The 27,408-nt window shown below is 37.1% G+C and overlaps 1 protein-coding gene and 1 long non-coding RNA gene across 3 annotated transcripts in view; one reads left to right on the top strand and one right to left on the bottom strand.

Annotated features, from left to right (window-relative positions):
* Positions 1-27,408, top strand: part of LOC123586740 — a 360,359-nt gene that overhangs the window by 83,873 nt on the left and 249,078 nt on the right. The gene's annotated exons all lie outside the window — the stretch shown is intronic.
* RGS13 (regulator of G protein signaling 13) lies at positions 655-27,386 on the bottom strand. 2 transcript variants are annotated; one of them, XM_045456127.1, is made up of 8 exons: positions 27,154-27,386; positions 25,790-25,860; positions 22,380-22,563; positions 20,289-20,357; positions 16,575-16,636; positions 2,800-2,966; positions 1,160-1,646; positions 655-1,122 (listed from the first exon to the last, which is right to left on the bottom strand). In XM_045456127.1, the coding sequence occupies exons 3-7, from the start codon at positions 22,439-22,441 to the stop codon at positions 1,464-1,466; spliced, it is 543 nt and encodes a 180-aa protein (XP_045312083.1). In that variant the 5' UTR covers positions 22,442-22,563; positions 25,790-25,860; positions 27,154-27,386; the 3' UTR covers positions 655-1,122; positions 1,160-1,463. The 2 variants fall into 2 exon arrangements, with proteins under 2 accessions (XP_045312083.1, XP_045312084.1); XM_045456128.1 differs by lacking the exon at positions 22,380-22,563 and having other exon boundaries at positions 27,154-27,381.

The raw sequence follows: 27,408 nt of genomic DNA, 5'->3' as shown, positions 1-27,408 counted from the left end.
TTATTGTGTTATAATAACCCTTTGCTGATTGAGAAGAATTATCATTAGTATTCATTTTCATGCCGTACAGCATAAGTTTATAGGTAATTTAAAATAGTAATGCTATTTCAGTCAAATCTGAGACATGAGAAACACTTTTCATAGTAAAACTAAAAATCCCGAACAACAATTTTATATGGTTAAATTTTTGGAAAATTCATAGTAAATATTTTATGTATTTTGTTCTTCATTAAAAACATAGAATATATGGGGTGCCTGGGTGGCTCAGTTGGTTAAGCGTCCGACTTGGCTCAGGTCATGATCTCGCGGTCCCTGAGTTCAAGCCCCGCGTCGGGCTCTGTGCTGACAGCTCAGAGCCTGGAGCCTGTTTCAGATTCTGTGCCTCCCTCTCTCTCTCTGACCCTTCCCCATTCATGCTCTGTCTCTCTCTGTCTCAAAAATAAATAAACGTTAAAAAAAACACATAGAATATTTATCCATCTGTATGGAAAATTTATATGCTATGCTATATGCTAAACAAAACAAGTGAAATTGATATGAGTTCTTTCCTCTGTTATCTTCTGACAAATTCTAAGAAGTTGCTATGACAGGATAGATAAGAAACAGTGTTTTGCTATAAAAATAACTTCATTGTGTCTTTAAAAGAGGCACAGATTTAAAAGTTTTTAGATTATATTTGGATTTATTGATTACCAGGACCAGTATAAATTCACATTGTGAGGACAATTCTTAAAATATAGGAACCAAATTTTCTACTTTTATATCAATATAAGAATAAATGAAGTATTTTATACGTTCTTAATAGCATACAATCACCATGATTTTTTCACATGTAGAAGATATTTGTTATATATTATATTTAGTTTGAGTATAATAGTAGAAAAAATTTACAGATAAAATATCTCTCAAGAACACATCTTTTTATATTGCTCATGATATTATACCATTGACTGTCTTCAAATACCAAGTTTGTCTACTGATTAGTTAATACAAACACTCCATCTATGGAGTGCACTCATGCCAGAGACAACTCATATAGCTACAATTTCTAAAGAACTCATCTATGCATTATGCGAGCAAAATTTTATTAATAAGAAAACATCCATTTGTTGACTACTAAAACTTTCTAATATTGGTGTAATATTGGTGTAATGAAAACTAAAAACTTTCTAATATTGGTGTAATGAAGACCTTCCTTCTCCTCATATGTTAACTGAGCTACATAGGCATGCCATAAATTATGTTATTCATATTGTAACTCTTCTGGACCCCATCCCTTTGGGGATCTGTTTTTTTTTTTTTTTGAGAATTAGAAGAAATTAATTTATAGTTTTTTTTTTCTATTTCATTCCTATTCTACTTCTGATTGTGTGTGTGTGTGTGTGTGTGTGTGTGTGTGAATTAAAAAAAACAAAGCCAGTACTTTCAATACACCATCTTCAATTTAAACTTTTGAGTATTAGTTAGGAATTGTTGGGCTGAATAGTCTTCAAAAGGTTCTGGTACATTTCTGACTTTAGAAACCTGGGATACGAGTCCCTTTCCATGTGCATATACACTATCTTTTGAGCCTCTTCAAAACACGTTTGAGTGGGTTCTTGAATATTCCTGATGATAGTCTCTCTTGTTGAACTGTCAATGTTAATCTGAAAAGTGAAATTACACGTACAGCATAAGTAGGTATAATTGAAGACAGAAACTATAATGGAAAGGTTTAATTTATTCCCCACTCTCCTTTTTTTTTCCCTTAGTGGAATAGGGTAATTTTGTCTCAAGTTTCATAGGTATCTAAAACGACTTATAAGAGACAAACTTTGCTTTTTTTTTTTTAAACTAAACACCCACCTCCATATCCCAGTTTGAAAAAACAAGACAAAACAAAAAAGCCCAAGACCAGGGAAATCTCAGTAACCATTGCTTACTTAAGCAGATGCAAGTGGTCTGTTAGTGGAGTCTACAAACAAGGAAGTTTATGAGATGAATATCTCTTTTAAGGAAAAGGGAAGTCGGTACTATTTTAAAGTTTATCTTAGTAGTCATGAATGTTGTTCACTGAATATGCCGTGAAATGGGAAGAGAGTGAAGAGAAGTGGAGAAATAAAGGAGAGAAGTGGTTATTTCAATAAACCAAGTGATTTCCAGACAAGAGTTTTGAGGAACAAGATGATAATGTAGGACTGTCCTGCGTGATAGGAATCTCATATATCATAGCCTACCCTTATCTCCTTGACAAGAGTTTTCATTCCTTATTCTCTCTCTACCAGAAGGGGTCTTAGCACGTCATTCGCTCATGGCGTTATTTCTTCAGGCAGTTGTAAGTGACCGGCGGTGGCGTCAGTGTGAATGTTTGCTGGATTTGCCGGTTTGGAACTGAGGTGAGCAGTGAGCTTTGGTGCCGTGGTGCAGACTCTTCCCAACACTACTGGGCTTGTCAACACGCCCATTTATGGTATCTGTAGTTCCTTCTAGCAAAGTCAATTCTTCTTACAAGGACTTCTTTTTTTAAAAAAGAAACTTTCCAAGGAATTAAGATAATTTAATGACAAGAGGCTCTGGAGCCAGACAGGCCTAACTTTGAATCCTAACTTTCACTTAACTGATATGTGACACTGAACAAGGTAATTAGTTTCTCAGATTCTCAGGCTTCTTATCTGTAAAATAAGATTAACAATACTGATTTTGTAGCATAATAGGAGGTACTGGATATAAAGTGCCTGGCGCATAAGTGTGCTTGACAGATATTAGCGTCCTTCCCCGGGATGTACTGATTTCCATTAGCCATCATTGTCATGTAGTTACCTCTCTAGGGGACTGTGGCCGGATGTAAATCTTATAAAGCTTTTTTGCCCTAGAAATTCTGCTCCATCGTGAGGCAATTTTCTTATAGGTTTCACATGCCATCCAGAATTTAATATTCTCATCACTGTGTTCCATTTTTAAGTATGCTGCATAGACTACTGGACCATCTAAAAGTAATGGAGAAATTAGTTTATTTTGGGGGGTAAAATCATCAAAAAATCTGAACAACATTTAATGCAGATTAAAACTAAAGTTTAAATCAAAGCTCCAAATTATTTAACAAGTGAGTATTATATAATGACACACACAAATGCACACACACACACACACATCACACCTTCGATCTATAAATCTGAAGCATGTTTTGACAATGCCAGTCAGTGGTGTGGTTACCCCTTCGTTCTTTTATTCTGAGTCACTCAGGAGAATGTCTACTGATGTGGGTAGGTCTAGGATAGAAGAGGTCACAAGGACCCAGAAAGAAGACTTAAGTTGCATCAGTGGACAGAGCTCTGATCATGAAACTGAAACAAAAAAATCTAAGCCCTCAAAGCCAAACTGGAGGGTCAGAGCAAGGTTTAGAATCTCAACAGGCAGGTCAAGTTTGAAAGAAAAATACCCAAGTCATGTAGGGGTAATAAATTGATCAAGTTGTACATCCTGGGGTGTTTCTCAATATCCAATCTGAGCAGGAGAACACAGATGGATGAAAAGTTCAACTTTATATTCATACATCATGTTTCAAACTAGAAATGAAGGACCAGGCAAAGAATGGAATTCAGATGGGGTGTTGGAAACTATCTCAAAATCAAGAGCAGGACAATGGGTATGTGCAGCACAATCATCAAATGACATTTGATGCCAGAGATGTTTATTCTTAGTTTTTGTCTTAAACTGCATTTCTGGACTGAGTGGCTAGTGACATGCATGTGGAAGGAGCTTTTCTGATTGAGGCTCTATTTTGTAGGAGCTAGTGTTTGAAGAAGAGGGTTAGACAAGCTCTCACAAATCTGACACATTAATATGAATCTTTGGGAGGACCAAGTACTCTCAGTATCGAAGATGAACACTCTCAGAACTTCATTGGTGACTAGGAAGTCTCTTGGCATGTCTGAGAAATTGAATTTCTAAATGATGAAACGATATAACTTTTAATTGACAGTAAGAGAAATGTGTGTGTAGGCACATTGAATATGTGACCAAATATAGAATTTTGATTAAAAATATTTTATCAGTATTATTAACTGTTATAAGAAATAATGGTAATCAGATGGAATAGCAATGTAAAATCAGATTTTCCTGGATCTTCACATAAGAGATTGGATTGAATTTTCTAGCACTAGAAAGCCTTGACTCCTTGGCTTCTACTTGGCTCTGTTGGCAGTAATACAAAAATAAAGATAAAAATTAAGATATTTTTATTCAAGAGATAAACTCAAATAGAGGCAGATCCCTTCTAAGGAGGATTAAGGTTGGGAAAAACTGGTAATCTGCAAGAAGTGTGCCATTTTAGTAATACACAAAATTAGAGCATGTCTCATTAATATCATGTAAGTGAAGCCTCCATGACATTGAGTGGGAAAGGGTTTGAAAGGAACATCACTTGAGTTGAGAGGACAGATGAAATGGGGGTAGAGTGTGTATAAAACTGTAACATAGAAAGTAATCTGGATTAGATACTTCTACCCAATGGGGGAATATATTTTATCTTAGATTTCAAACAAGAAGTTTATTTTCACACCAAACTAACTTTAAGATGTGCCTTGCCTCATCACAGACACAGAAAGCTGAGGTCAGAACCAATACCTGTAGCAGTTGGAGCTCCTGTTGGAGAAAGAGCTGAATGGAAAGGCAAACCAAAAACAAACAAAACAAAACAACAACAACAACGACAACAAAAAACAAATCAAAACAGAAAGGTATTTCTGGCTTAACAAGCCAGACTTAAAGCTGGCTTAAAGTCTGGATATTGTACTTAGTACTTTGTACTTAGTAGAATTTTGAGTGCGTACCTCATTAGGGACAGAAAATAAGTCCTAAAATAAAGAAATGAGCTATGGAACAGGGAAAAAATGAGATACCAGATAAAATCTGTAGATCCTGGAATGATAGGTGCCAGGTACTCGGATGGGTGAGTGCATGGGTGAGTGGGGACTAGGGAGATGACTTGGAAACCAATATTAGAGTCTGTGTTATAGTATTCTGAATTTGTGTTTATGTTTAGCTTAAATGTATAGTAAAATAGTTAGAGATTCTCATTTCAGAACCTGCCGGCATCTGTATGGCCTTCTCTAATTTCTCTCCTGATTGCAAGTGGAGGAAGGATCTTTTCGGGCTAGCCAAATGATTCAACAATTCTCCATATACTCAAGTCCTTTGCTAATGAGGCCATCCATGTTTTGCAATTTGTATTTTATATAGATATTTGATAATATGGTAGATTGTAGTATTGATCTTAGTTACTCCCTGCCATTCTCATCGGAGGATTATACTTTTATGTCCCATTTATATCGGCCTTGCCCATTGGATTTGTTTTACCCAATGAAATACATGCAAATTGCCATACGCAGGTGTAAGCAAAAGGCTTTAAGCAGAAGTTTCAAGCAGGTGGCCTGCTGTTGAGCTTTCAAACGGTCACGCAAAGAGTACATTCTGGAAAAGACCTGCTTCTTTTGCCTGAAGGCCAGAACGAAGACATAGAATGGAGGTGGAGCTGAACTCAGTCACTGTGTGGCACAAACAAGAAATGAATGTTTCTTATAAATAAATTAGTGGGATTTTAATGTCGTGTTTTACTGCATCATAACCTGACCTGGACCTGAAAGCAGACGTGGACCATTTGAGCTTATCTGATATTTCACGTAACATTCTGGTGTGTAGAGTAAGTAAACTCACATGGCTGATGTGTTTTACAGAATTTTTATAAGTTAACCAAGGCAAGCAGCTGAAAGCGCATTTGTATAACGGTGTTCCAGGAATCTGAGTAATTATTAAAGTTGGAACTGAATTGCTCAATTTAGAACTTCTAATGACTCATACAACAAGTGAATTTAAAGGTAGAAAAGCCTTTTCCAAATTAGGCCATGTAGCCCAAAGTAGCCCATTCTGAAGTTGTAAATGATTCTCTTTCCTGAGCATTAAAGAGACGGTGACTCTGTTGGCACAGAGTGAATAAAGATAAACAACAGAATTGCTCATTAAGTTGAGAGGATGGAAAAAGTAGGTTTATGTCATACATAGTATATGCTTTTCCCTTAAGAATGAGAGTGATGCTTTTGGGACTCTGTAGCTTGTTTTTTTTTTTTTTTTTTAAACCAGTCATGGAAATTAGTATTTTCTATGACACACAAGGTGACACATGTCAGTTTCTTGATGTGGAAGGGAAACGTGGCATTCCTCTTGGCTGAGTCAGAGCAGTGGCCCATCTGTTCCAGGACTGTTTTCTGCAAGGGGAAAAAGCTTACACCATGAAATAAATCCTAAAATCGTGCTATGCAGCAGTCTTTCATCAGAAATGTGCCTAAAACGATTTTACATCTAGTTTATTTTCAATCTGTACCACTTGGGATAATAAATTCTATAACTGTACTAGCTTCTTCCTGAGTTTGAAAGTAAATCTGCTTTATTGAGTTTCTCTAGTTTCGCTTCTGTGATATTAATCCTTTATGATTTTTCTCTCTTATAAATGTAACTTAAAGTACTATAAGTCATTTTTAAATACAGAGAACCTCTAAAAAAGATAATAATGATTGTTGACAATTTGATATATTTTCTTTATTCTTTCAGTCCTTTGTTAATGTTTAACTTTCTATCTAACTAGAATTCATTTGTCTATACAAACACAGATACACATGCAAATTACTGGCATTATAATGTGAAAGCAATTCTGTGTCACTCATTCATACTTAATATGTAGAAACAGTTTTTATAAATTTTTTTTAATATTTATTTTTGAGAGAGAGCGAGTGCACGCGAGAGTGGGGGAGGGGCAGAGAGAGGGGGAGACACAGAATCTGAAGCAGGCTCCAGGCTCTGAGCTGTCAACACAGATCCAGTCACGGAGCTCGAACCCATGAACCGTGAGATCATGACCTGAGCCGAAGTCGGATGCTTAACCGACTGAGCTGCCCAGAAATGTGCCCCAGAAACATTTTCTCCTTTTTATTTTCAAGGGTCACATAGTAGTCCATTGCAAGACAACTCTATATTATATTAGGCTACCCTACTATTGTTGAATATTTATATTGTTTCCCATTTTTTGTTATAAATTATTTTACATTGAATATTTGGTGTGTAAATCTTTGCATCAGTAATAATTTTTATTATAATGAATTTAAAAGAGTGGAATTGCTAGATTATTGGATGTAATGTTTTTGGCAACTCTTGATATCTCTTGTAAAATTGCTTTTAGAAAGATTTCATTAGTTCTCATTACTAACAGCAGTGTGAAAGTGTCTGCTTACTCCATCCTTTCCAATCTGATGGGGTAAAACCAGTGACTTGTAACTGTTTAGTTTGCACTTTTAAAATATTAATGCCTAAACATTTTTTCTTTCCTACTGAATTTCAAATCTTTTGGAATTTTTTTTTTTGCATTGTTAGTCTTTTTGGAATTTTTCAGACTTCTTTGTATATTAAAGAAGCTATCTGTTATATTTATTATGTTATCTTCTGTTCTCTTTTTACAGATTATTTTTTAATGATTTTTGAGAAATATTTGTAAGCCACCTAATCTGAAAAAGCCTCAGTTCATCTACCTGACCTGCTTTCAATCTGTTTTGCACTTTTATCAGAGAAAAATCTCTAAGGCAAAAATCTGGCCACAACCCTTTATTTATAACCTTTCAACCTTTTCCCATTGCCCTAATTGAAAAAAAAAAAAGCCGGACTTTGGCAGTGGCTACAGGGCCCATTAGGATACAGTGCTCCCTACCTCTCTATCCTCTTCCCTTGTCACTTCTGGAAACAGTCTTTGTTTGAGCCTTGCTCCTGGCCAAGCAGTGTGCGACCCCCACGCTGTTGTATATGCAGTTCCCTCCTGTGTGGTAGGCTTTGTACTAGGATCTAAGACTCAGGTTAAATATCTGTTTCTGGAAAAATTTCTCTGGAACAACCTCCTCCTCCCCAACTAGGTAAGTGCTTCCTGTCAGTTGACAAATAGCACCTAGTCTACAGTTATTTTAATGATAGTTCCCTCTCACCCTATACCACAGTGTGTTGTATCTACTGATTTACTTTGATTACTCTCCTACTCACAGGCAAACACTTTGATAACTAGGACCCCAGTTCCACCTTCCTATGCCCAGTGCCTATGCACTGCCTGATGGACAGCAGGTACTGACTAAAAAAGGTTTGTCAGTTCAGGCTTTCAGATTCCTCGCGCTTCTATGTTTTCAAGTGAATCTCCATACGTTTTGAAAAGTGAAGAAGCGTGCCCTAATTGTTAGCATCCAGGAAGCACCAAGGACCAGAGGATTATACCTGGCATGTTGTTACTTTTTTTTTTTTTTTTTTGGACAGGGAGACAAACATGCACTCATTGAACAGTGGTGTCTATAAAAGGCCAGGTTTTGTTGTTTTGTTTTTCTTCCTGCAAGGTGAACAAGTGCATGAGAAGTTAGAGAAGAGAAACAGTACCGAGGGAAGGGGCTGTGGCCTGGCCGTGCAGGGAATGTGAGGGCTACTGACGGGAGCCATGGCAACAGCAGTGGTTAGCAGAGGGTAGAATAAATGATAGTGTAGGAGGCTGTCGATGCACAGTGAGCAGTACAGAATCTGTCACAGAGGAAGTGAGCTGAAGGAGGGGCTCTGCCTTAGGGATCAGGATGTACGTGATGGGACAGCAATATCCATTAGTAGCTTCTAATGCCTGCTTTGTGTCAGGATGAGGATGCACCGGCCAGTGTAAATCGGAGCAGTCTTCATTGCCTTTAGCAGTAAAATAATCCCATAGTATCCAACCTGGCATTTCCGAGGCTGTTGGCATGTGGTTGTGATAACTGAGAAAGGGAGGAAAGTACAACATACACTGAAGGTTGATTTTGACCAAAATTAATAGTGATGCCAACTCTGTGACTGAGAACACCTGCTTACTTAGAATGGCTGAACTCTATGTCTGGTCTGGAGCAAACTGAAGAGGCCATAGAAAAATATGTAACTGGGCTTTTGCACTTGAAATCATCTCTGCAGATTTTAAGGGGGCACTCAACATGACCCAGTCATCCTACCACCCTTCCATGGTATCTTGGTTTATAGATAAAATATCTCTCAAGAACACATCTATGTTGCTCATGGTACTATACCATTGATTGTACTGTGAATACTAAGTTTGTCTGCTAATTAAAGTTATTCTGAGTGCTCCATCTATAGAGTAAACTCATGTGAGAGACAACTTATATAGCTACAATTTTTAAATTGGTTCTTTAACTCTCCAGAAGCTATTTCATATCGTCTTTCTTTTTTTTTAATTTTTTAAAATGTTTTTATTTATTTTTGAGACAGAGAGAGACAGAGCATGAGCAGGGGAGGGGCAGAGAGAGGGAGACAGAATCTGAAGCAGGCTCCAGGCTCTGAGCTGTCAGCACAGAGCCCGATGCAGGGCTCGATCTCACAGACTGTGAGATCATGACCTGAGCTGAAGTCGGACGCTCAACCGACTGAGCCACCCAGGCGCCCCTCTTCTTTCTTTTTAAGGTCCCAGCACATCTCTCCTCAGCTCTCTGCTGATGACCTTGCCTCAGTCTTCACTGAGAACACTGATTTATTCACGCAGAGATTCCCTCATTTTCTCTCTACCAAATCAACCGACCTACCTCTACTGGTACATGTCCTTTCTAACTTTCCTTCTGATAGGAAAACAATGTCCAACAGTTCTTTTTTGTCTTCTACCTAATTATGCTTTCTCCATGGCTTTGCATTTCTCTGTTGCTCTTAAAATTGTCTCCACTGTCTTCCCCGTCATCACTTTCTTCCTCTCTGATGGTTGCCATCATCCACAATGATGCTGCTGTATTTCCCAAATAAAATCAACAAGGTCTGTTGCCTATATTTCCAATGTTGACCTCATGACTCTTTCTAGCTGCTACTCTTTTCTCTGTTGACCTTCATCTCAAAACTTATGTAAATAATCCCCTATATCCTTGGCCTTGCTTCCTCTTGTCCTATCCATCCCCATGCCTCTGCAACTGTTCCTCCCAAGGCACCATTGGCTTTCATATTGCCATATCCAATGGTCACTGCTCTTTCATCATATTACCTGACTTCTCAGCAGTCTCTGACCACAGTTCACAGCTCCCTTCCTGAAACATGCTCTTTTTGGCCTTTCATGATGATGTACTGTTTTGGTCACCCTTAACTCACCTGATGATCTTTTTCCATTTCCTTTGCTGACTCTTCCTCTTCTCTGGATTTAGAAATATTAGTGTCCACCTAAGCTCCATCTCTGGATCTCTCCTCTCCTCTCTCTGAACTCTCCTGCTAAGTAATCTCATAGTCCCATGGCTTTGATTAGAGTTTATATATTAAGTACTCTTGGCTTTGTCTTCCCCACTGACTTCTGGTCTTATGTGGTTTATTTCAATAGCCTTCCAACTGGTCTTTCTGCTTCTTTTTTTCAGAAGAGAACCGGAGGATACATTGATTCTTGTTATTCTTCAGTTTAAATCCACTCATGTGGCCAATAAGGCTCTATACTCTTGTCATGTTGAACTTCTTTAGTTATTTGAAGACACTAACCTCAGTCACATCTCAGGGTCTTTTGAACATGGCTTTCCTTTGTGTGGGCCACTGTGCCCCCCAGATCCCAGCCTGACTGCTCATCAGCTTGATGATACTTCTCATCATTCAGCAATTGGCTCAAATTTTGTGCCTCCTGACAGTTCTCCTCTAATTATCCAATTGAACTACCCTCTCATACTTGCCTTTCTTTGTTATACCACTTGGTTTTTATTTTGTTCAAAGCATTTAACACTGGAATGAATGTTTTCATTAATTTATTTGCTTGTTTGTCTATCTCCTCCCTCTAGAGGGAGCACATGAGCTGAGCACAATGACCTTACAGGTCTTTTTCACCTCTGTCTCAGCACTTGGTAGGATTGCCAGACACTTGGAAGCATTGAATGAATCATCCAAAGAAGTTAGTTGCAGTTTTAGTGATTTCTTTTAATTTATATTAAACATAGTTTACTCAAATATCAATGAGCAACCTCTACCTTCACCTTTTGAGGTTTAGCAGATATGCATATGTGTTGTTTTTTCTGGTACCATTTTTTTGTCATTTTAATTAAAAGGAAAACTGATTAGTCAAAATTTTGATTTGATTATTTTTCACTCTTGACCCTTTCCAGTTTGTAGAGCCATTGGGTTTTAGGTGATTGTCGGTCCCCTTGTCATTGCAAAAGCATATTTCTGTATCTTTTCTAGTTCTACCAGATTTAGCCATCAGAACTACAGATTTCTACTAGGTTTAGTTAGCAGATATATTCACAGGATTTTCTTTCTATTTTTCATCTTGGTGATGCCCAACATTCTGATGATGTTTGAGGCACAGTGTCTATTTTGGGTCAATATAATTTAAGAAAACAAATTTTGTGATTCTCAGATACTTTTGTCAACAGGTCTGCCAAATTTTTTTTTCTGACCCATTAAATAACTTACTACTTTTATGTCCATTTGCAAATAATGTAACTCCTTCCTAAAAACTTGGGTGTTTGGAAACTTGGAGGACTTTTTATCATCTGTAGACTTGGAAATTTCTGCTTAATTCATTATGGAGATTTTTTAATAAGACCATTTTTTTTTTACACTAAATCCTGAGGAATCCTACATTTTTTTTTACACTAAATCCTGAGGAATACTGTATCTCTTCCTTCAAAGAAGCTTTTATCATATTGGACTTACTTCTAAAATAGTTGACTATCTTTAACATACTGCCAGTCACACCTCCTCATCATTTTACAACAGTCTGAATCAAGTTCCAGCTCAAATTTGCCTCTTGTGAGAAGCTTTTCCCAAAGACCTGCCATTCCTTCTCATCTATCTTCACCTTTTAGCCCATACATAGTAGGTTTGTGTTAGGTGACCTGTATTTCTAGTCTCCCTTTGTTACAGTGATTCACAAATATATGGTGCACATATATTTTATCTATCCTTATCTGTGCCTTCATGAAAGCACTCTCCAGGGTGCCTGGGTGGCTCAATCGATTAAGTGGCTACTTTGGTGCAGGTCATGATCTTAAAGCTCTTGGGTTCAAGCCCCACATTGGGCTCTGTGCTGATGGCTCAAGGCCTGGAGCCTGCTTCAGATTCTGTCTCCCCCTCTCTCTCTACCCCTACCCCACTCATGCTCTGTCTCTCTCTCTCTCAGTCAAAATAAATGAACATTTAAAAAAATTTAAATAATAAAAAAAAGAAAGCACTTCCACTGTCCTTCTGTCATACATAGTAGGAACTCAATAAATACTTCATTGCTCAGAGATCACACTCCATAATGTATGCTAAAACTCAAAGCAGTTTGCTCTTGGCAGTTTTTTGAGCCCTCAAGATTCTCAGCCTTTTACATAGGGCACTTCATAAGCACACATTTTACTATCACAAGTTGTATGTATTTTAGATGCTGGTCTTCTATGAGGCTGTCCTAACTGGACCTTGCAAGTAATTTTATGTCAAAGAAAGGTGGGTGTATGTTTTTCTTTCTGGATTTAGAGCTTCCTTCTGCTTGTTGAATGTAACAATAGACTCTTCAAGGGAAAGATATAACTTCATAAAACCATTTTTACTCTGGAAGCAAAAGCCAAAAACCAAAAACCAAACCAAACCCTGACAATCAGTCTTTAGTGAAAAATTTGCCAAAAGCCATTATTTTTAAAAAGTGTGTATATACGCTAACTAATTTGGATGTAAATTAAAAAAAATAAAATTAAAAAAATTAAAAAAAATATGTATTTGCCTTGCCTTTAAAATGCCATTCGGGCTGTTCCTAGAAGTTGTTTCCATCACCATTTTCTACTTTACCCCAATGTGCTATAAATAGCAGGCTTCCCTGTTCTCTTCTGGGAGATTTTTAGTCTTTGGTAAAAAAAAAAAAAAAAAAAATCTACCTTTTTTTCTGTGTTATTTCATGTGGTAGATGGGCACAGGGAATTTTGTTTTTTTCAAGCACATTGCCTGGTACCTAAGTGCTTAAGATTTACTAAATGGATATTGAGCACACGTACTGTTTTTAAAAAATTAACTTGTTTGCCAATTAATGTATCATTAAACAATATCTAGATTACTAGAGTTCTTAATTTCTTTTTTTTTTTTACTTTTTTTTTAACGTTTATTTATTTTTGAGACAGAGAGAAACAGAGCATGAACGGGGGAGGGTTAGAGAGAGGGAGACACAGAATCTGAAACAGGCTCCAGGCTCTGAGCTGTCAGCACAGAGTCCGACGCGGGGCTCGGGCTCATGGACCGCGAGATCATGGCCTGAGCTGAAGTCAGCCGCTTAACCGACTGAGCCACCCAGGCGCCCCTAGAGTTCTTAATTTCTAACTAAGGTCTTAATTTTACCAGGGTTCTGCCCTAAACTGATGCTTTTCTTGGATCCTCTCTCCCCATGAAGAAGTTGATTTAATTCAGTGTTGTGATGACTATTAATGACTGTCCAGCAAACATGGGTTAAACCAATTCCTGTTCATCTATTGGGACTACACTTAATACATTTCCTTCCTAAGTGGGTTTCTGACTACATGTTCTTAGAAACAGTCTTTTAATCTATGTAGAAAGAGGCATCTACATATCTTAGCTAGAGAACACATTTTTACCAGTGTCCTTGGTTAATGTAAACACACTTTATTTTCTGGCATTTAATGTCTGTTTTTTTTTAGTTTTATCTTTCTGATTGGATGGTCCATAGAATGAATTGTTTTATCATCTTTTTTATTATGTGATTATTAAATTTTTACATGAATTTCACAGTAATTAGATTGCTCTTAAGATTCTTATTCTGCTTTTGCTGGTTTTTATAAAAAGCAGTATGCTAAACTTTGCTTATTTTCATGACACTAGATGTCGAAGTAGCTAGTTCTAGCTAGGCTCTCCTTTGAGATCATTACCGAACAATTAACTTTATTTACTTTGTCTATGAGGGCTCCAGGACTGGCACAGAAACTTTTACATAATGTGGCTTAATACATTTTGATATTTTCTTACTAGTTTTTGTCTTGTATTTACTCATTGAACAAATTGGATGCCCATTAGATACAAAGCACATTATTTTTAGTCTCTGGGACGGGAGATGAAAGGTGAATGCGTCTTGATCTGTGCTCTCAGGGAATTTAAGATCTACTGAGAAAGTGCAGAAAAAAACCCAATACACCAAATAGCTGTACTAAGAAGAAGAATAAATAATGATACTAATGGAAGAGAGAAGGCAAGTAGTTCTAAGAAGTTTCATGGAAAAGGTGGAAGTTGAATTTTACTACCCAAGATGTGTGGATAACAGAGTAGACAGGACTTAGCGGGGGAAGCCTGGAACAGGTGTGTTGCCGGTGTAGCCAACGGAACAACGGTCACCCTGGCCGACAGGTGTGTTATGTGAAGGGGCAGAGCTGTGGCTAAATCGTGAAAAGTGCACTGAGTTTGGGTGTAGAGAGTCTTGAATGCCAAGTTAGGGATTTTGAACTTCTTGGTAAGCCTCAGAGAAAAAGGAATGGTATTCAGAGACATGCACCTTGTTACTAATAAAAAGAACTACCAATTATTGTGTGCCTAACCTGCTCAACCTGCTCATTAAGCTAGGTGTTTTATGTCTAACCTGAACAATAATGCTGAAAACATGGGTGATATTACTCTCATGTTACAGATGGAGAATTTGTTACTTCAAGAGAGAGATTAACCTGTGATATGGCAAAACAGGAATTACCGGGAGTTGAGACTGAAATCCAAATTCTTTAGCAGTGGATCAATCAATATAGCTGACTAAACATATGCCTTTGTCTCTTCCTCTCATCCCGTTGTTCTAAAATTGACATATATATATATATATATATATATATATATATATACACACACACACACACGTATATGTGTGTATATATATATATATATATATATATATAATGTTTATTTATTTTTGAGAGAGAGAGAGAGAGAGAGAGAGCGCAGGGGAGGAGCAGAGAGAGGGAGACACAGAATCTGAAGCAGACTCCAGGCTCTGAGCTGTCAGCACAGAGCCAAATGCAGGGCTCGAACTCACAAACCGCGGGATCATGACCTGACCCAAAGTCCAAAGCTTAACCTACTGAGCCATCCAGGCACCCTGCAAAAAATATATTTTTAAAAATTCACATGTTGGCAACTTGGATCACAAACTATGAGGAATACTTGAAAAGTAAAAGGCAGGGTTCACAAGTAAATCATGGTCTCAAATGCTTATTGGAAAGGCCTGTTATGATAGGTGGGAGTTCAGGTGGTGATCCAAGTCTGCAGGTGCTATGGAGGGGCCATGAAGTAATTGCCAGAATATCTGATGAAGGTGTTCCTGTAGGAGGAGCCAGGGGTCTACACCTCCCCTAATTGCCCTCTGGGTCAGACAGTGATAGTTGTCTCCATATCAAGAGGTGCCCTTGTGCAGAGAGAGCAGGAAGTGCCCCAGAAGCATGGTCACCCCCAGGAGTAACAGGAAGTACTTTACCCAGAGTTGCCACATGCATATCTCATCAATTGAACCATCAAGTAGCATAGCTAAGTCCCCTTCCATAGTCAATAGGTATAAACAGATGAAATATTCACACAGAGGCTAATAAGGAATCTCAAATAAAAAGAGATGTATAGGCAAAGATTAGCAACCATTTGATGGGAACAAACTCCATTAAAAAATATCAAATTCAGCAAACAAGAGAATTTTCTTTGATGGGGCGCCTGGGTGGCTCAGTCAGTTGAGTGTCTGACTTCGGCTCGGGTCATGATCTCACGGTTTGTGGGTTCGAGCCCCGCATTGGGCTCTGTGCTGACAGCTTGGAGCCTGGAGCCTGCTTTGGATTCTTTGTCTCCTTCTCTCTCTGCCCCATCCCCATTAGCACTCGGTCTCTCTCTCAAAGAAAAATAAACATTTAAAAAAAAAAGAATTTTCTTTGAGTACTTACAATATTTTTTCCTGTACCTGTCTTCTGATATTTATCATTTTCTACAACTTCCCAATTTTGTACCCAAGTACAGTTGACTGCTCCCATGAATACAAATGCTTCTCATTTCTTGCATTGAACCTATGACTCTGTCCCTAATATCCATTGTTGTTAGCTTTCATTTATACCATCTGAATGTTGATACTTATACACAACTATATGTAGACTTATATAAAGTCCCACTGAAATCAGACACTGATAAAGTTGAAAACTAACTCTGAGGAGTTTTAGAACATCAAGACTCAAAATTTATTCTTACTTTTGAAGGCACTAAGAGCAGCAAATTTTTGAGTTTTCTAAAATTCTAACTTTAGAAGGCTATGATAAGACAGTATATTTCAGTATGTGTTACAATTTAGACATATTTTCCAAGGGATTTTACACATACACTTGTGAAGACTAAATATTCACAGTGACTAATCTTGTTTTAATTAACAGCAAAGAAAATAATAGTGGTTGACATGACAAACTATTTTCAGGTTTTCTTTTTGTGACTGGGGCAGCTGCCATTCTGAAGGCTGTGAGAAGAGCTGCATACGTTCATCACCTAGGGCCACTTTTTTCTCTTAGGAATGAAACTGGTTATTCAAACATATACATCATACTCACATTTCGTAGCCATCAACTTTTCAAAAGACTGGGCCCACTGTAACACTTCTTCCAAAGTAATGCTTTGAAAAGAAACAAAAGGTGCTCATTGCACCAAAATATTCTCAAGGTTTTGCTGAATTAAATAGAAATATATGATCCTGAAAATAATGCCACAATATAGCTATACTCTATTTGTATGTGTTTTTTTTTTAATTTTTTAATGTTTATTTATTTTTGAGAGACAGAGAATGAGTGGGGGAAGGGTAGAGAGAGAGAGGGAGACACAGAACCCCAAGAAGGCTCCAGGCTCTGAGCTGTCAGCACAGAGCCCAACGTGGGGCTCTAACCCACGAACTCTGAGATCGTGACCTGAGCTGAAGTCAGATGCTTAACCGACTGAGCCACCCAGGCGCCCCATATTTGTATGTGATTTTAAAAGGAAATTTATCTTTCTGTGATCTTTTACATTTAATTTTTACTTTCTAAATTGTTAAAATTAAACAAAATTATGAAAGTAATGTAAATTTGAAAATATAAATTTTTACAAGATAATGATCTATAGCACCCTTAGTCCTGTAATTTACCTATTCCTGAATTACTACTATTAATATTTTTGATTTCTTTTTAGTGTTTTTGTTATGTGTGTGTTAGTGTGTTTTAACCAAGAAGTAGCCATACTCTGCATGTGTGTTTGTGTGTGTGCATACTTTGTGAGTGTGTACATATATATGTATATATTATTTTTTAAGTTTTTATATGTCATCACAATTGTCTTAATAACCACTTATTATGTTATAACTTATAATTATAGATTTATAATCACTGCTAGTCACCGAGGAGTGTTGAGTATTCCACAAGGGAGCATTCTATAGTTTACATATTCTCAATGAGCATTTTGATTATTTCTCACTTTTTAGCATAAAAACTTGTGATTAAGGCTTGCTATGATCAAATAAGGTAATTGTTGAGGGAATTCACAGAAGTAGAATTAAAGTGGGTCAAAAATGCACATTTTTAAGGTTCTTGGTGTAAGTTGCCAAATTGCATTTGGGTTTGTATTGTGTGCTGCTGTCACCGGCAATGTGTTTGCCATTTAGACTCTTCACATCTTGGATTCATCCACAAAGCTTCTTTGCATGCATTCATAGAATAAAGTTACTAACTCTATATCTACTTGATGTAGGTATTTTCTCTATTATTTGCTATAATTTTTTTTACGTGTTGAAGGTTTGATTTTTTAGTACTGCGAATAATATGTAAATAAACAGTATAAGAAACCATTTACAATTTCAAAAATATCTGTGAAAGATATGGGTTTGAAGCTTCATTTCTGTTCATTTTTTCTGGGCTTTGTGAGGTGAATTGGCAAGTGACTACGTATTCTTACATATAAATCATTTTATTTTCTCTCCTTTAAAATAATCATTGTGTTCACTGCCATTCAGTTTATGATTGTTTCGGTTTACAATGGTTCATTCTTAATTTTCCAGTTTTCAATAACATCATATAATCAGATAGCTCTAGATACAAGCAAACCCTGTCCATTGGCTACTTTTGGTATAGTTTGCTCAATAATTGGTTTTGAGGGAACAGCCATCAGCATTAGTAGGTACTTAACACAATGAAGGAAGATTAGTTAAAGAGGTTAAAAAATGACCTAGAACATGGAAAAATATCAAGATCTTAAAAAGGTCAAGTATCTTTTGTTTTCTGCAAATTCAGATGGCTCTTGCCAGTTTTAGATGGACTACATGCATCAGCACTGAGGCTTAACAGTATACTGCTGTAAAGATTGCTTAAAAAAAAAAAAAACATTTCCATGAAATGGTATCTGACTCACTGTTCTTTTCTGTTATTAAGAACTTTAAAAACAGTAACCTCAGGTAACCTTTTCCATCCAGTAAAATGGTAAGTGCTAGGTAAGGTATGTGGTATGCCTCTCTGTCCCACCCATTCTCATTATATAGGAAAAAATAAAATCTACAATATGAGTGAAGAGGCCATCATTGTCTTGGCTTAGCTTAAAATAAAGTGTTGGTACTTTGTTGGCTAGAGAATTCTTCTGCCTCTAAGATTCATGAGATTTAGGGAGATAGACCATGATTGGAATGGTTATGGTTGGTGTTAAAATTATGCAATGAGGGGTGCCTGGGTGGCTCAGTTGGTTAAGTGACCAACTCTTAATTTTGGTTTAGGTCATGATCTCATGGTTCATGAGTTCGAGCCTCCATCAGGCTCTGCACTATCCTAGTGTGGAGGCTACTTGGGATTCTCTCTCTCTCTCTCTCTCTCTCTCTCTCTCCCTCTCTCTCTCTGCTTCTCCCATGTGCTCTCTCTCTGTCAAAATAAATAAACTTAAAAAACTGTGAAAATGAAATTTGGTTTTGGCTTAATCCCATTTGGCTTGTAATTTTTTCTGAGTATCTCACAAACTTCATGCTGTCCCATGGCTATTCAGCTGTCTGTATGCTAATAATTCTAAACACCTCTGTCCCCTCACCTACCTGGATTTCCTAATAAAAAACAGGGGAGTATTCTGAGACCTCATGTCATTATGGAAACAAGAATGGAGAGTGTTTGGAATCTGACAGTCTTAAATTCTAATTCCAGTGCTGCATTTAATAAATTTTGGTTTTACCTCAAATCTTTGAGCCCCTGCTTTATTATCTATAAAATGGGGATAATATCTATTTCTCAAAGCTATCTATCTGGAAAATTAAAGTAGTTCGTGAAAGTAAAGCACATAGCAAGTGACTGTTATCTACCAGCTTGCCAGGAATGTGAATTCTCTTTCCTTGGTCTCTCCCTTCCCTGATGGGGGTGGGGGGTCTGCAAGGCAAGTAGAAAGACATGTGAGCCCAGATGGTGATACTCGATGGGAGTCACCAGCAGAAGAGAAGGAAGCTATTCCCAAATTAACCTGTTTCATCTTCCTCTTTGCACGTGCCTGTTCAGTGTAGTAGCTTCACCTGGTTGTTTAAAATGCTGAGCTTTGGGCCTTATTGTCTCTTCCACCTACCACTGCAGCCTCCTCCCCACCTCACACAAATGCTTTTAAGTGTTTTTGGACATTTAGGTACTAGGGGGTGGAGCATGCATGCCAGGAGCTCTGACCTAGCAAGGGAGATGTGGCTACGACTGGGTATTCCAGAGTATTCCACGTGGACTAAAGTTAGGCACTCTGGTTAAACTCCTGGGAACCCTGAGGTGGAAACTCCAATCAAATGGTTTGTTACCCTCCTGAGGCATTCTGCTTTTTATTTCAACAGTCACCGTTCCCATCCAAATAGCTACATTTTTTCTTTTGGCAAAATATCCAAGAGCCTCAGGAGCTTGGTAAGCATTTGGTTACCTCCCCAGTCTCACTTCTTCCAACTGGACATGAGGTTTCTGGCACTTTGTAGATGGAGGGTTTGACTCATGAAAACAATATTTTGGATAAAGAATCTCATTTTAATCTCATTATAAAATGTTAGAAAAAGTCTCAGTATTTATTCATAATAGACACTGTAGAAACATTAAACTTGCTTAATTCTCAAGTGTAAACCATAACTAATGAAAATGAAACCTTAGTGTGATACATGATTGCTCTTCTGGTGGAATTACTCATGTGTAAATGCAAATTCTACATTCTGAACAAAATATATTAAATTAGCAGTTGAGTAAATGTACACCTATTTATCATGTGGTAAATATGCATTATGGTGGCCACAGAATTTAAATGCTACTTACTTTGACGGGAGCCTCTGAGATTCATCTCTGCAAGGCTTGCAAATCCAACAAGTCCGCCTGCTCATTTTTCTAAAGCAATACAGAAATATACTTAGTATAATTTAGTCATTTAAAATAATTATATGCTAGAGTCAATGTCTCAGGAATACCCAAAATTATAAATCATGAAAAAATAAGCATGGGTTTTTGAAATTAATGGAATACAGTCACTGGCGGGGGCAGAGAGAAGAGAGGAGAACAAAAAGACTCATCTCATAAATATTTTTTAGGAATATAGGTTCTTAGAGTTGTGACTTTAGAACCCATCTGGGCCACTTATTCATCATAATGGTGTTTAAAAAAATGTAGCTCACTGAGAAAGAGCTTCCCATGTAGGACCCACTAACAACAAAGTCAACTCCCACATCTTCCCTTTTTTGGATAATTCTTAGTTTTAGAAAGAGCTCTCAATCTATTAAATAAGAATTTGCTTTTTTTTTTTGTCATTAGCCTCATAAAACAGTGTAAAAGGTTAAAAAAAAAAACAAGCCTCCTTAGGGGTGAATTCTGAGAGGGGGGTTGCTTACCTGGTTTTCCCCACTCTCAGCAGTGTGACCTTGGCTTTAAAATTCAGGTACTCAGCCCAATACTCAGCCTGTACTCAGCCCAGGCTTTATAAAACAATGTATGTCATAGAAGGTTTTCAACTTGGGACTTTGAAAAACAACTCAAAAATTTAAGAATAATTAAATCTACAATTTATAATGAGAGCTGGAAATATTTTGCTAAACATATGCACACTTACATACAATGAATTATTAAGGATAACAGTGAGTTCTTATATCAATCTTTATTGACTCCTTCGAAACATCTGCTGAACATTTATTATGTGCAAAGATCCTGCCTTTTCCTCTTCCTGTCCTCACTAGCAAGCACTTAAAATCCATGTGATGGGGACTTTGAGACAGGAAGTCCAGGAGCCCATGAGTACACACAGGAGGAGAAGCTAACCAGCCTTGGTGGTGGTTAGAGATGACATTCCAGTAAACTAATAGCTGAGCTGGAACCTACAGGATGTGCAGGAATGTGCTGAGTGGAGGGGATGGGGAAGCTTGGGCAATGGGTTATGTCCTAATTGAGGAAATGAATGTAGTCATTACTTGAATATAGAATTTGGCAGGGAGAAGGTTGAGGGAAAAGGCTAGAGAGTTGAGATTGGACCAATAATCACATTCAAAAATGCTTGTTGCCACAAGAAAGTGATGAGAGATAAAGTTGGAAGATAGGCAGAAGCTGGGCATGTTAGGTCATACACACCATCAGTTTCATAGTAAGACACTGGAAAATCATTGAAGGTTTCAAAATATTTGACAAGTTAACATTTGAAATTCGTTCTGTGAGTAGAATTGATTGTAATGGTGCAGAGGCAGAATCCAGAAGTCTAGTTAAGGGGTGCCTGCAGGAATGCAGGTGAGGATATTATAGGCTTAAATTAGGAAGGTGGCAGTAGAGATGCAGGGAAGGGGATAGAATTTTAGATGGGGTAGAGGAGGAACTACCAGAACTTGATGTACTGGATATGGAAGGTGGGAGAAAGAAAGGAAACAAGTTCAGGTGAAAGATTTGACCTCAAGGTAGAGGTGGTAGTTTTTATAAAACACATAGAAGCCAAAAGAAAAAGCAAGGTGGCCCAAGAAGAGAGTATGTACTGAGAAAAACAGATTTCCCAAGACAGGTGACTCAGAGACAGACTGAAAAAGGGAGCCTGTAGGAGGATAATCAGGGTAATGTGGTACCAAGACACCAAAGAATGAGTTATCAAAAAGCAAAGACTGGCCAATTGAGTGTTAAGAGCTGGGAAGAGATGAAGAGAACAAAGGACTGAAAACGATCCATCGATTTGCTAACAAGGTTATCAAGAACCTTGGTGAGAAGGCTTTTGGCAGAACAGGGAGGGCAGCAGCAAGAGGGGAGAAAAAGCAAGAGGAAATGGAGACCTGGACAAATATAGGGCTACTTATACTTCCTCTCTCTCCTTCTCCCTCCCTCCATCCCTTCCTTTTTCCCTCCCTCTCTCCCTTTCTTCCTTTCCTTCTGATGAAAGCCACTGACCGAGTATTATAACAGAGACAGAGAAGCAGGACTATGCTGTTTGGCCATTCTGGCCTGCACATTGCTAGGAGTATAGTTTATAAAGTCTCCAGTGTGGCTGACATGCCCTGAGATTGGCAAATGGTGTCCGTGGAAAAAAGTTGCAGACAGCCGAAAGGAGGAAAACCAATAGATTTTCAGGTTTCTGAAAAAAGGAAAAAAAAGGAACCAGAATTCAGATTGTGGGCGACAGGACATTAAAGAACTAGAGGAAGAAATTACTGTTTTCTCGTCATTGGAGTGGGCATAGATCTAAGTATATTTGCAGTTTTGGGGATAGGAATTTACGGGTGTTGTGGGTTGATGGACTTCATTTTCTGTATGGGTCTCTCTACCGTAAGGAGGAACAAGGGACAAGGTAGCTAAGTAGATCTACAGGAAAAAAACAAAAACAAAGTTGGGACTCTTTTGATTGCAAATATAGATTCAAACTAGTTCAAGCAAAAAGGAGAGTTGATTATAAGGATATATCTGTGTGTGCTGTTAGATTCTGGATAGGCTTAAATGTTGAGCTCTATTTTGTTGTAGTAATAATTCACTGAGGTCTGTAAATAATAGCTGTGTTGAAAACAAGAGTTTTTTTTTATAGAAAGATAAATCTGACTGAAGATGATTAATACTGAAATCATTGAGGCTAAGAAATCTCTTACATTGGCTGTTAATAACTCATCTTTTTCATAATTGGGCCCTGAATGAAAATTGAGATTCTTCATCTCTGTAATCACTTCTATGATGTAGGTTACCCAGTGACTCTTTGCTTCTCTTCCTCTAAGTAGGAGGATGGTAAAGAAGTTCCTTCCATCCTGTGTCAGGGTAATTAGTCATCACTGTCTTCTGCTCAGCATTGACCTCTCCCTATCTACTACATTTAACAATTTTTTATATCTCTTTGTCTCTTCATTTGGTGTATTAGAGCTATGTGTGCACATTAGTGATTTCTGTAACTAAATTCATGTCTAGGGGTGCCTGTGTGGCGCAGTCAGTTAAGCAACCGACTCTCAAGTTTGTGAGTTCAAGCCCTGCACTGGGCTCTGTGCTGATGGTGTGGAGCCTGCTTGGGATTCTCTCTCTCTCTCTTTCTCTCTGCCCCTATCCTGTTTGTGTGCACTCCTTGTCTGTCTCTCACTCAAAATAAATAAATAAACTTAAACAAATTAAGAAAAGGTACAATTCATGTCTATTTACGAGTTAGTATGTACTTTTAAAGAGCTTTAATGTAACTGTTTGGTAAAGATAGAACTGTCTTAGTATTCAACACTCACTGGGGTCAGAAGCATGGCAAAGGTAAAGTGATTTCCAGATGCATTAGAGTTTAGGGGGTTCCCACAGCTCCTGACAGGTGACCGGGTATATTAAAATAATTCTAGGTTCTGGAGGCAAATAAACATGTGCATGAGTTCGGGGTCTTATTAGCTGTATGACCTTGCACACAGTAAGTAAACTTTTAGATTTTTAATTTCCTTTTCCCTAAAATGGAATTGTAAAGATTAGAAAAATGCTTATATGCAAAAACTTTCTGTTCCAGTTAATCTGACCTTCTTTCAGCTTCTTGCACTCTGTCACTCAGGAAATATTTCCTAAGCTCTTTTGTATGCGCAGGAAACACACATCTATCGGACTGCATTCCTTCCTCTTTTTGAATTTCAGCTCAGACCTTGTAAGTTTTCCAATTAACCTTATCCATTCTTCAATGTGTTAGCATACTTCCTGCAACTCTTCCTTCTTTTCATTTGTTTGCTGCTGTGTTCCTAGATTTCAATTTTCGCACATTATATTAGCAGCTGGGTTCCAGCTTTAGAACTAGCTGGTCTGCTACATCAGGGCAGACACTTTGGGGCAAGCGTGTCCTGTTGAAGTGACGGGGCGGCTGGGAAGGATTTGTTTGGCCAGAGGAGCTCAGAGAGGACAGACCAGCAGAGCTAACCCTTACAATTAGGCAGATTTCTCCTCTATGGAGATCCCTGGTCTGGCGGAGAGGAGAGGTCAAGCTATGGGCCTCCATGTGGGGCTTCATCCATTCATCCATGTGGTAGAAAGGCTATCTTTTAAAATTCCAACAAAGGCTCTGAATAGACCAGTAGCAGCCCTGCATTCAGCTACGTGTCTGATTCAGAGGTTCTCTGGCCCCAGGCGCTCATTAGTTGGGTGACCTTTGGAAAAAGAGTGTGATATAAATGTATGAAAATAATGTTATTTATATTTCTGACTTTTCTACTCCTAATAGACTCTAAATTCGCTGAAGTGTTATGTTCAAATACTATTTGATAATCCTGTGTAAGTAGTTGTTTATATGTTGTTTAGTATTCTAGCTCATTCACAAATTCATTAACTTATAGAATACCAATAGAATATAATGATATAAAAACATCCAAAGTAAATAAAATATTTGGTGACAGAATTATGTAAGAGATGTATTATGCATAAAATAAATAGATCACAAAGAAGTTTTGTTTTACAAAGTTCTTTGGTTTTCTAGTCCATTAAGAGCTGGAGTTTGTTGGGGGCTGTCCCAGTATAGGAGTCCCTGCACACCATGTCCCTGCTCACCTGCTGGAGACTTACTGCTCATCTTCTAAGATCTCAGACACCAAATGTCCACTGCACCTCCCTCTTTTGATTACTAGTGGATTTGCTATCACTGTGCACTACTCCTTTGCTGAAATACCACAGAACATTCTCCATATCCTCAGAATGCCTTCTACATTGAAACCAAGAGATAAATTCACAAACAGGTTACCCAGCTTCTGATAATAGAACAGATTGGCCGCCTTGAGCTTATTGGTTCTTTTAGCCAAAACACTGCTAAAATTATAGTTAATTTTAACTTAACATGAAGAAGAATAGAGATTAAACAGGGAGACAAAAAAACAACGAAATCTTTTAAACTAATTTTGGAAGATGGAAAGTAGATGAAGAAATAGAAATTAAAATTCTCATACCTCTAAAATTAGAAAAGAATTTTGTCTGACAAAATGAAGAAAATAAAATTCAGTCTGAAGACAAAGAATTTCCAAGAACAGCTAGTGGTTTAAAAAGAAATATCTGCAATCCTGCTTTCGACAGTATGTACCATTAAGTAATAGACCCGCATCTACAGTTTGTTACTACCAAAATTTAGAGTGACAGGGTGAAACCTTTTCATATTTATAATTGAGAACTTTGAAGAAATAATTTTGGTAATTCCAAAAAAAAAATGTAAATTAATAAACTTACTTGGAATTAGAGAATATCTTGTCATTTACTGGTAAAAATAAAAATTATCCTCAAATATCCCATAGAACTAAAATTCTATTTTGGCAAAAAGAGAGTTCCTGTGAAAGAATGACCTAAATGGACATGAAATAGAATTGATTTAAATTGGAGAAACTCACCAAGCTTGAAATCAACAACAATCATTTTTTTCTCATGTTAGTAGTATGGTATGTGGAAAAATTCCATTGACCTAAAAATAAGATAAATAACAAAAGCAAAAAATTATTGTGTGCTTCCTGGAGAATGCATATTTCGCAAAATATTTCTATAAATACCTTGCTTATATTTTAAGTAAATAATTTTTTTCACTTTGTAAGTGCTAGATTATGGTTATCCTTATTTTTGATTTAACTCCTTATCTAGAACTTTATTAATTTCATACATTGATATTGTAAAAATTCTTATACTTTTTATTTGTATTTTCCATTAGGTTTTCTTTAAATATTTTTTTTGTTTATCTTATGTTAACAATATACATTAATTTGCTTATCTTTAAAAAATTTTCAATATCCTCTTGGTAAGACTAGTATGGTCTTTTACACTCTGAGCATAGTGTTTAGTTAGGTTTTCAAAATGATTTTGCCTCCAATGTTTTCTCTTGATTATTTTAAAGAAAGCATACATTTCATCTATATAATCTAATTTTTAGAGTGGTTTATAAATGCTTTAGTGATAAATTGAGTTGGATATATATTATGCCAGAACAATCCAAGCTTTAGCTAGCATTTAAATGAAATCTTTCTCAAAGCAATACGAAAATAAATTAATTGTCTTCATTTTCACCTTTTCACATATTTAAATGTTTTTATTATCCTGACGGGTGATAAATTCATTCTGTTCAATATAATCTATGCATTTAAATGTGTTTATTTTATGATATAGAATATCCCATAGAACTTAGAAAAATCTAGAGCAATTTACATTTTAGTGAGGTTTTGTTTGCCACAGTACATAGAATTCTTGCTTTTCAAAAAGCAAGTAATTTGTGCGTAGTTGTGGTTAGGCATAACATTAAGGAATGAAGAAATTCTGTAAAATCAAAATTAACGATATCTCATGTAAACCTTACAACAATCCATACATGGGGTCAGCACAGCTAATCCAGTGTTGGAACTAATTATTTGATAATGTATGATGTTTGAAGCAAACAATTCTGAGATACCTGATTTTGTTAAATATCTTCATCTAAACATGTACATCCCACCCAAAAAACACATAAAATGAGAGTATCCCTTACTCTAAGCCAGTAATATTTCTTTTACTGCCCAATTTAGAACCTTCATTTATACATGTGTGACTATAAGTATTTTTTAATTATAGAAAGCCTAGGCCAGGCAAACATGTGTTTGTCAGTTTGTTTGTTTTCCTTAGAAGAAAGCTAACACTTCCAGCGGTCCTGCTGTTAAAGTAAACATCCACTAGTCATTTACATCGAGCCAACATTATTGTAGTCATCAACTATTTTATGGAATCGTATACTTACAAACATATCCTGTAGAACGGTCCACCATGCTAAATTTTATTTTCTATCGGTATGATCCTTTTGAAATCAGGTGCTGAAGGTCCATGAGACAGCCAGCATTATATTTTTCCTGGCATAAAATAACTTTACTGTCTCTATAATTACCTTTGATGGCACTCTGCCCTCTCTATGAATGTTCTGTTTTTACACATGTATCTATGCAAAAAGAGGTTTGGCTGAATATGGAAAATAGTGCTGTGGGACGCTAGTGCATTG

Source organism: Leopardus geoffroyi, chromosome C3 (genome assembly GCF_018350155.1).
Source record: "Leopardus geoffroyi isolate Oge1 chromosome C3, O.geoffroyi_Oge1_pat1.0, whole genome shotgun sequence".
NCBI lineage: Eukaryota > Metazoa > Chordata > Mammalia > Carnivora > Felidae > Leopardus > Leopardus geoffroyi.
The sequence above is the reverse complement of the archived record's forward strand: the minus strand, read 5'-3'. Positions and strand labels throughout refer to the sequence as shown.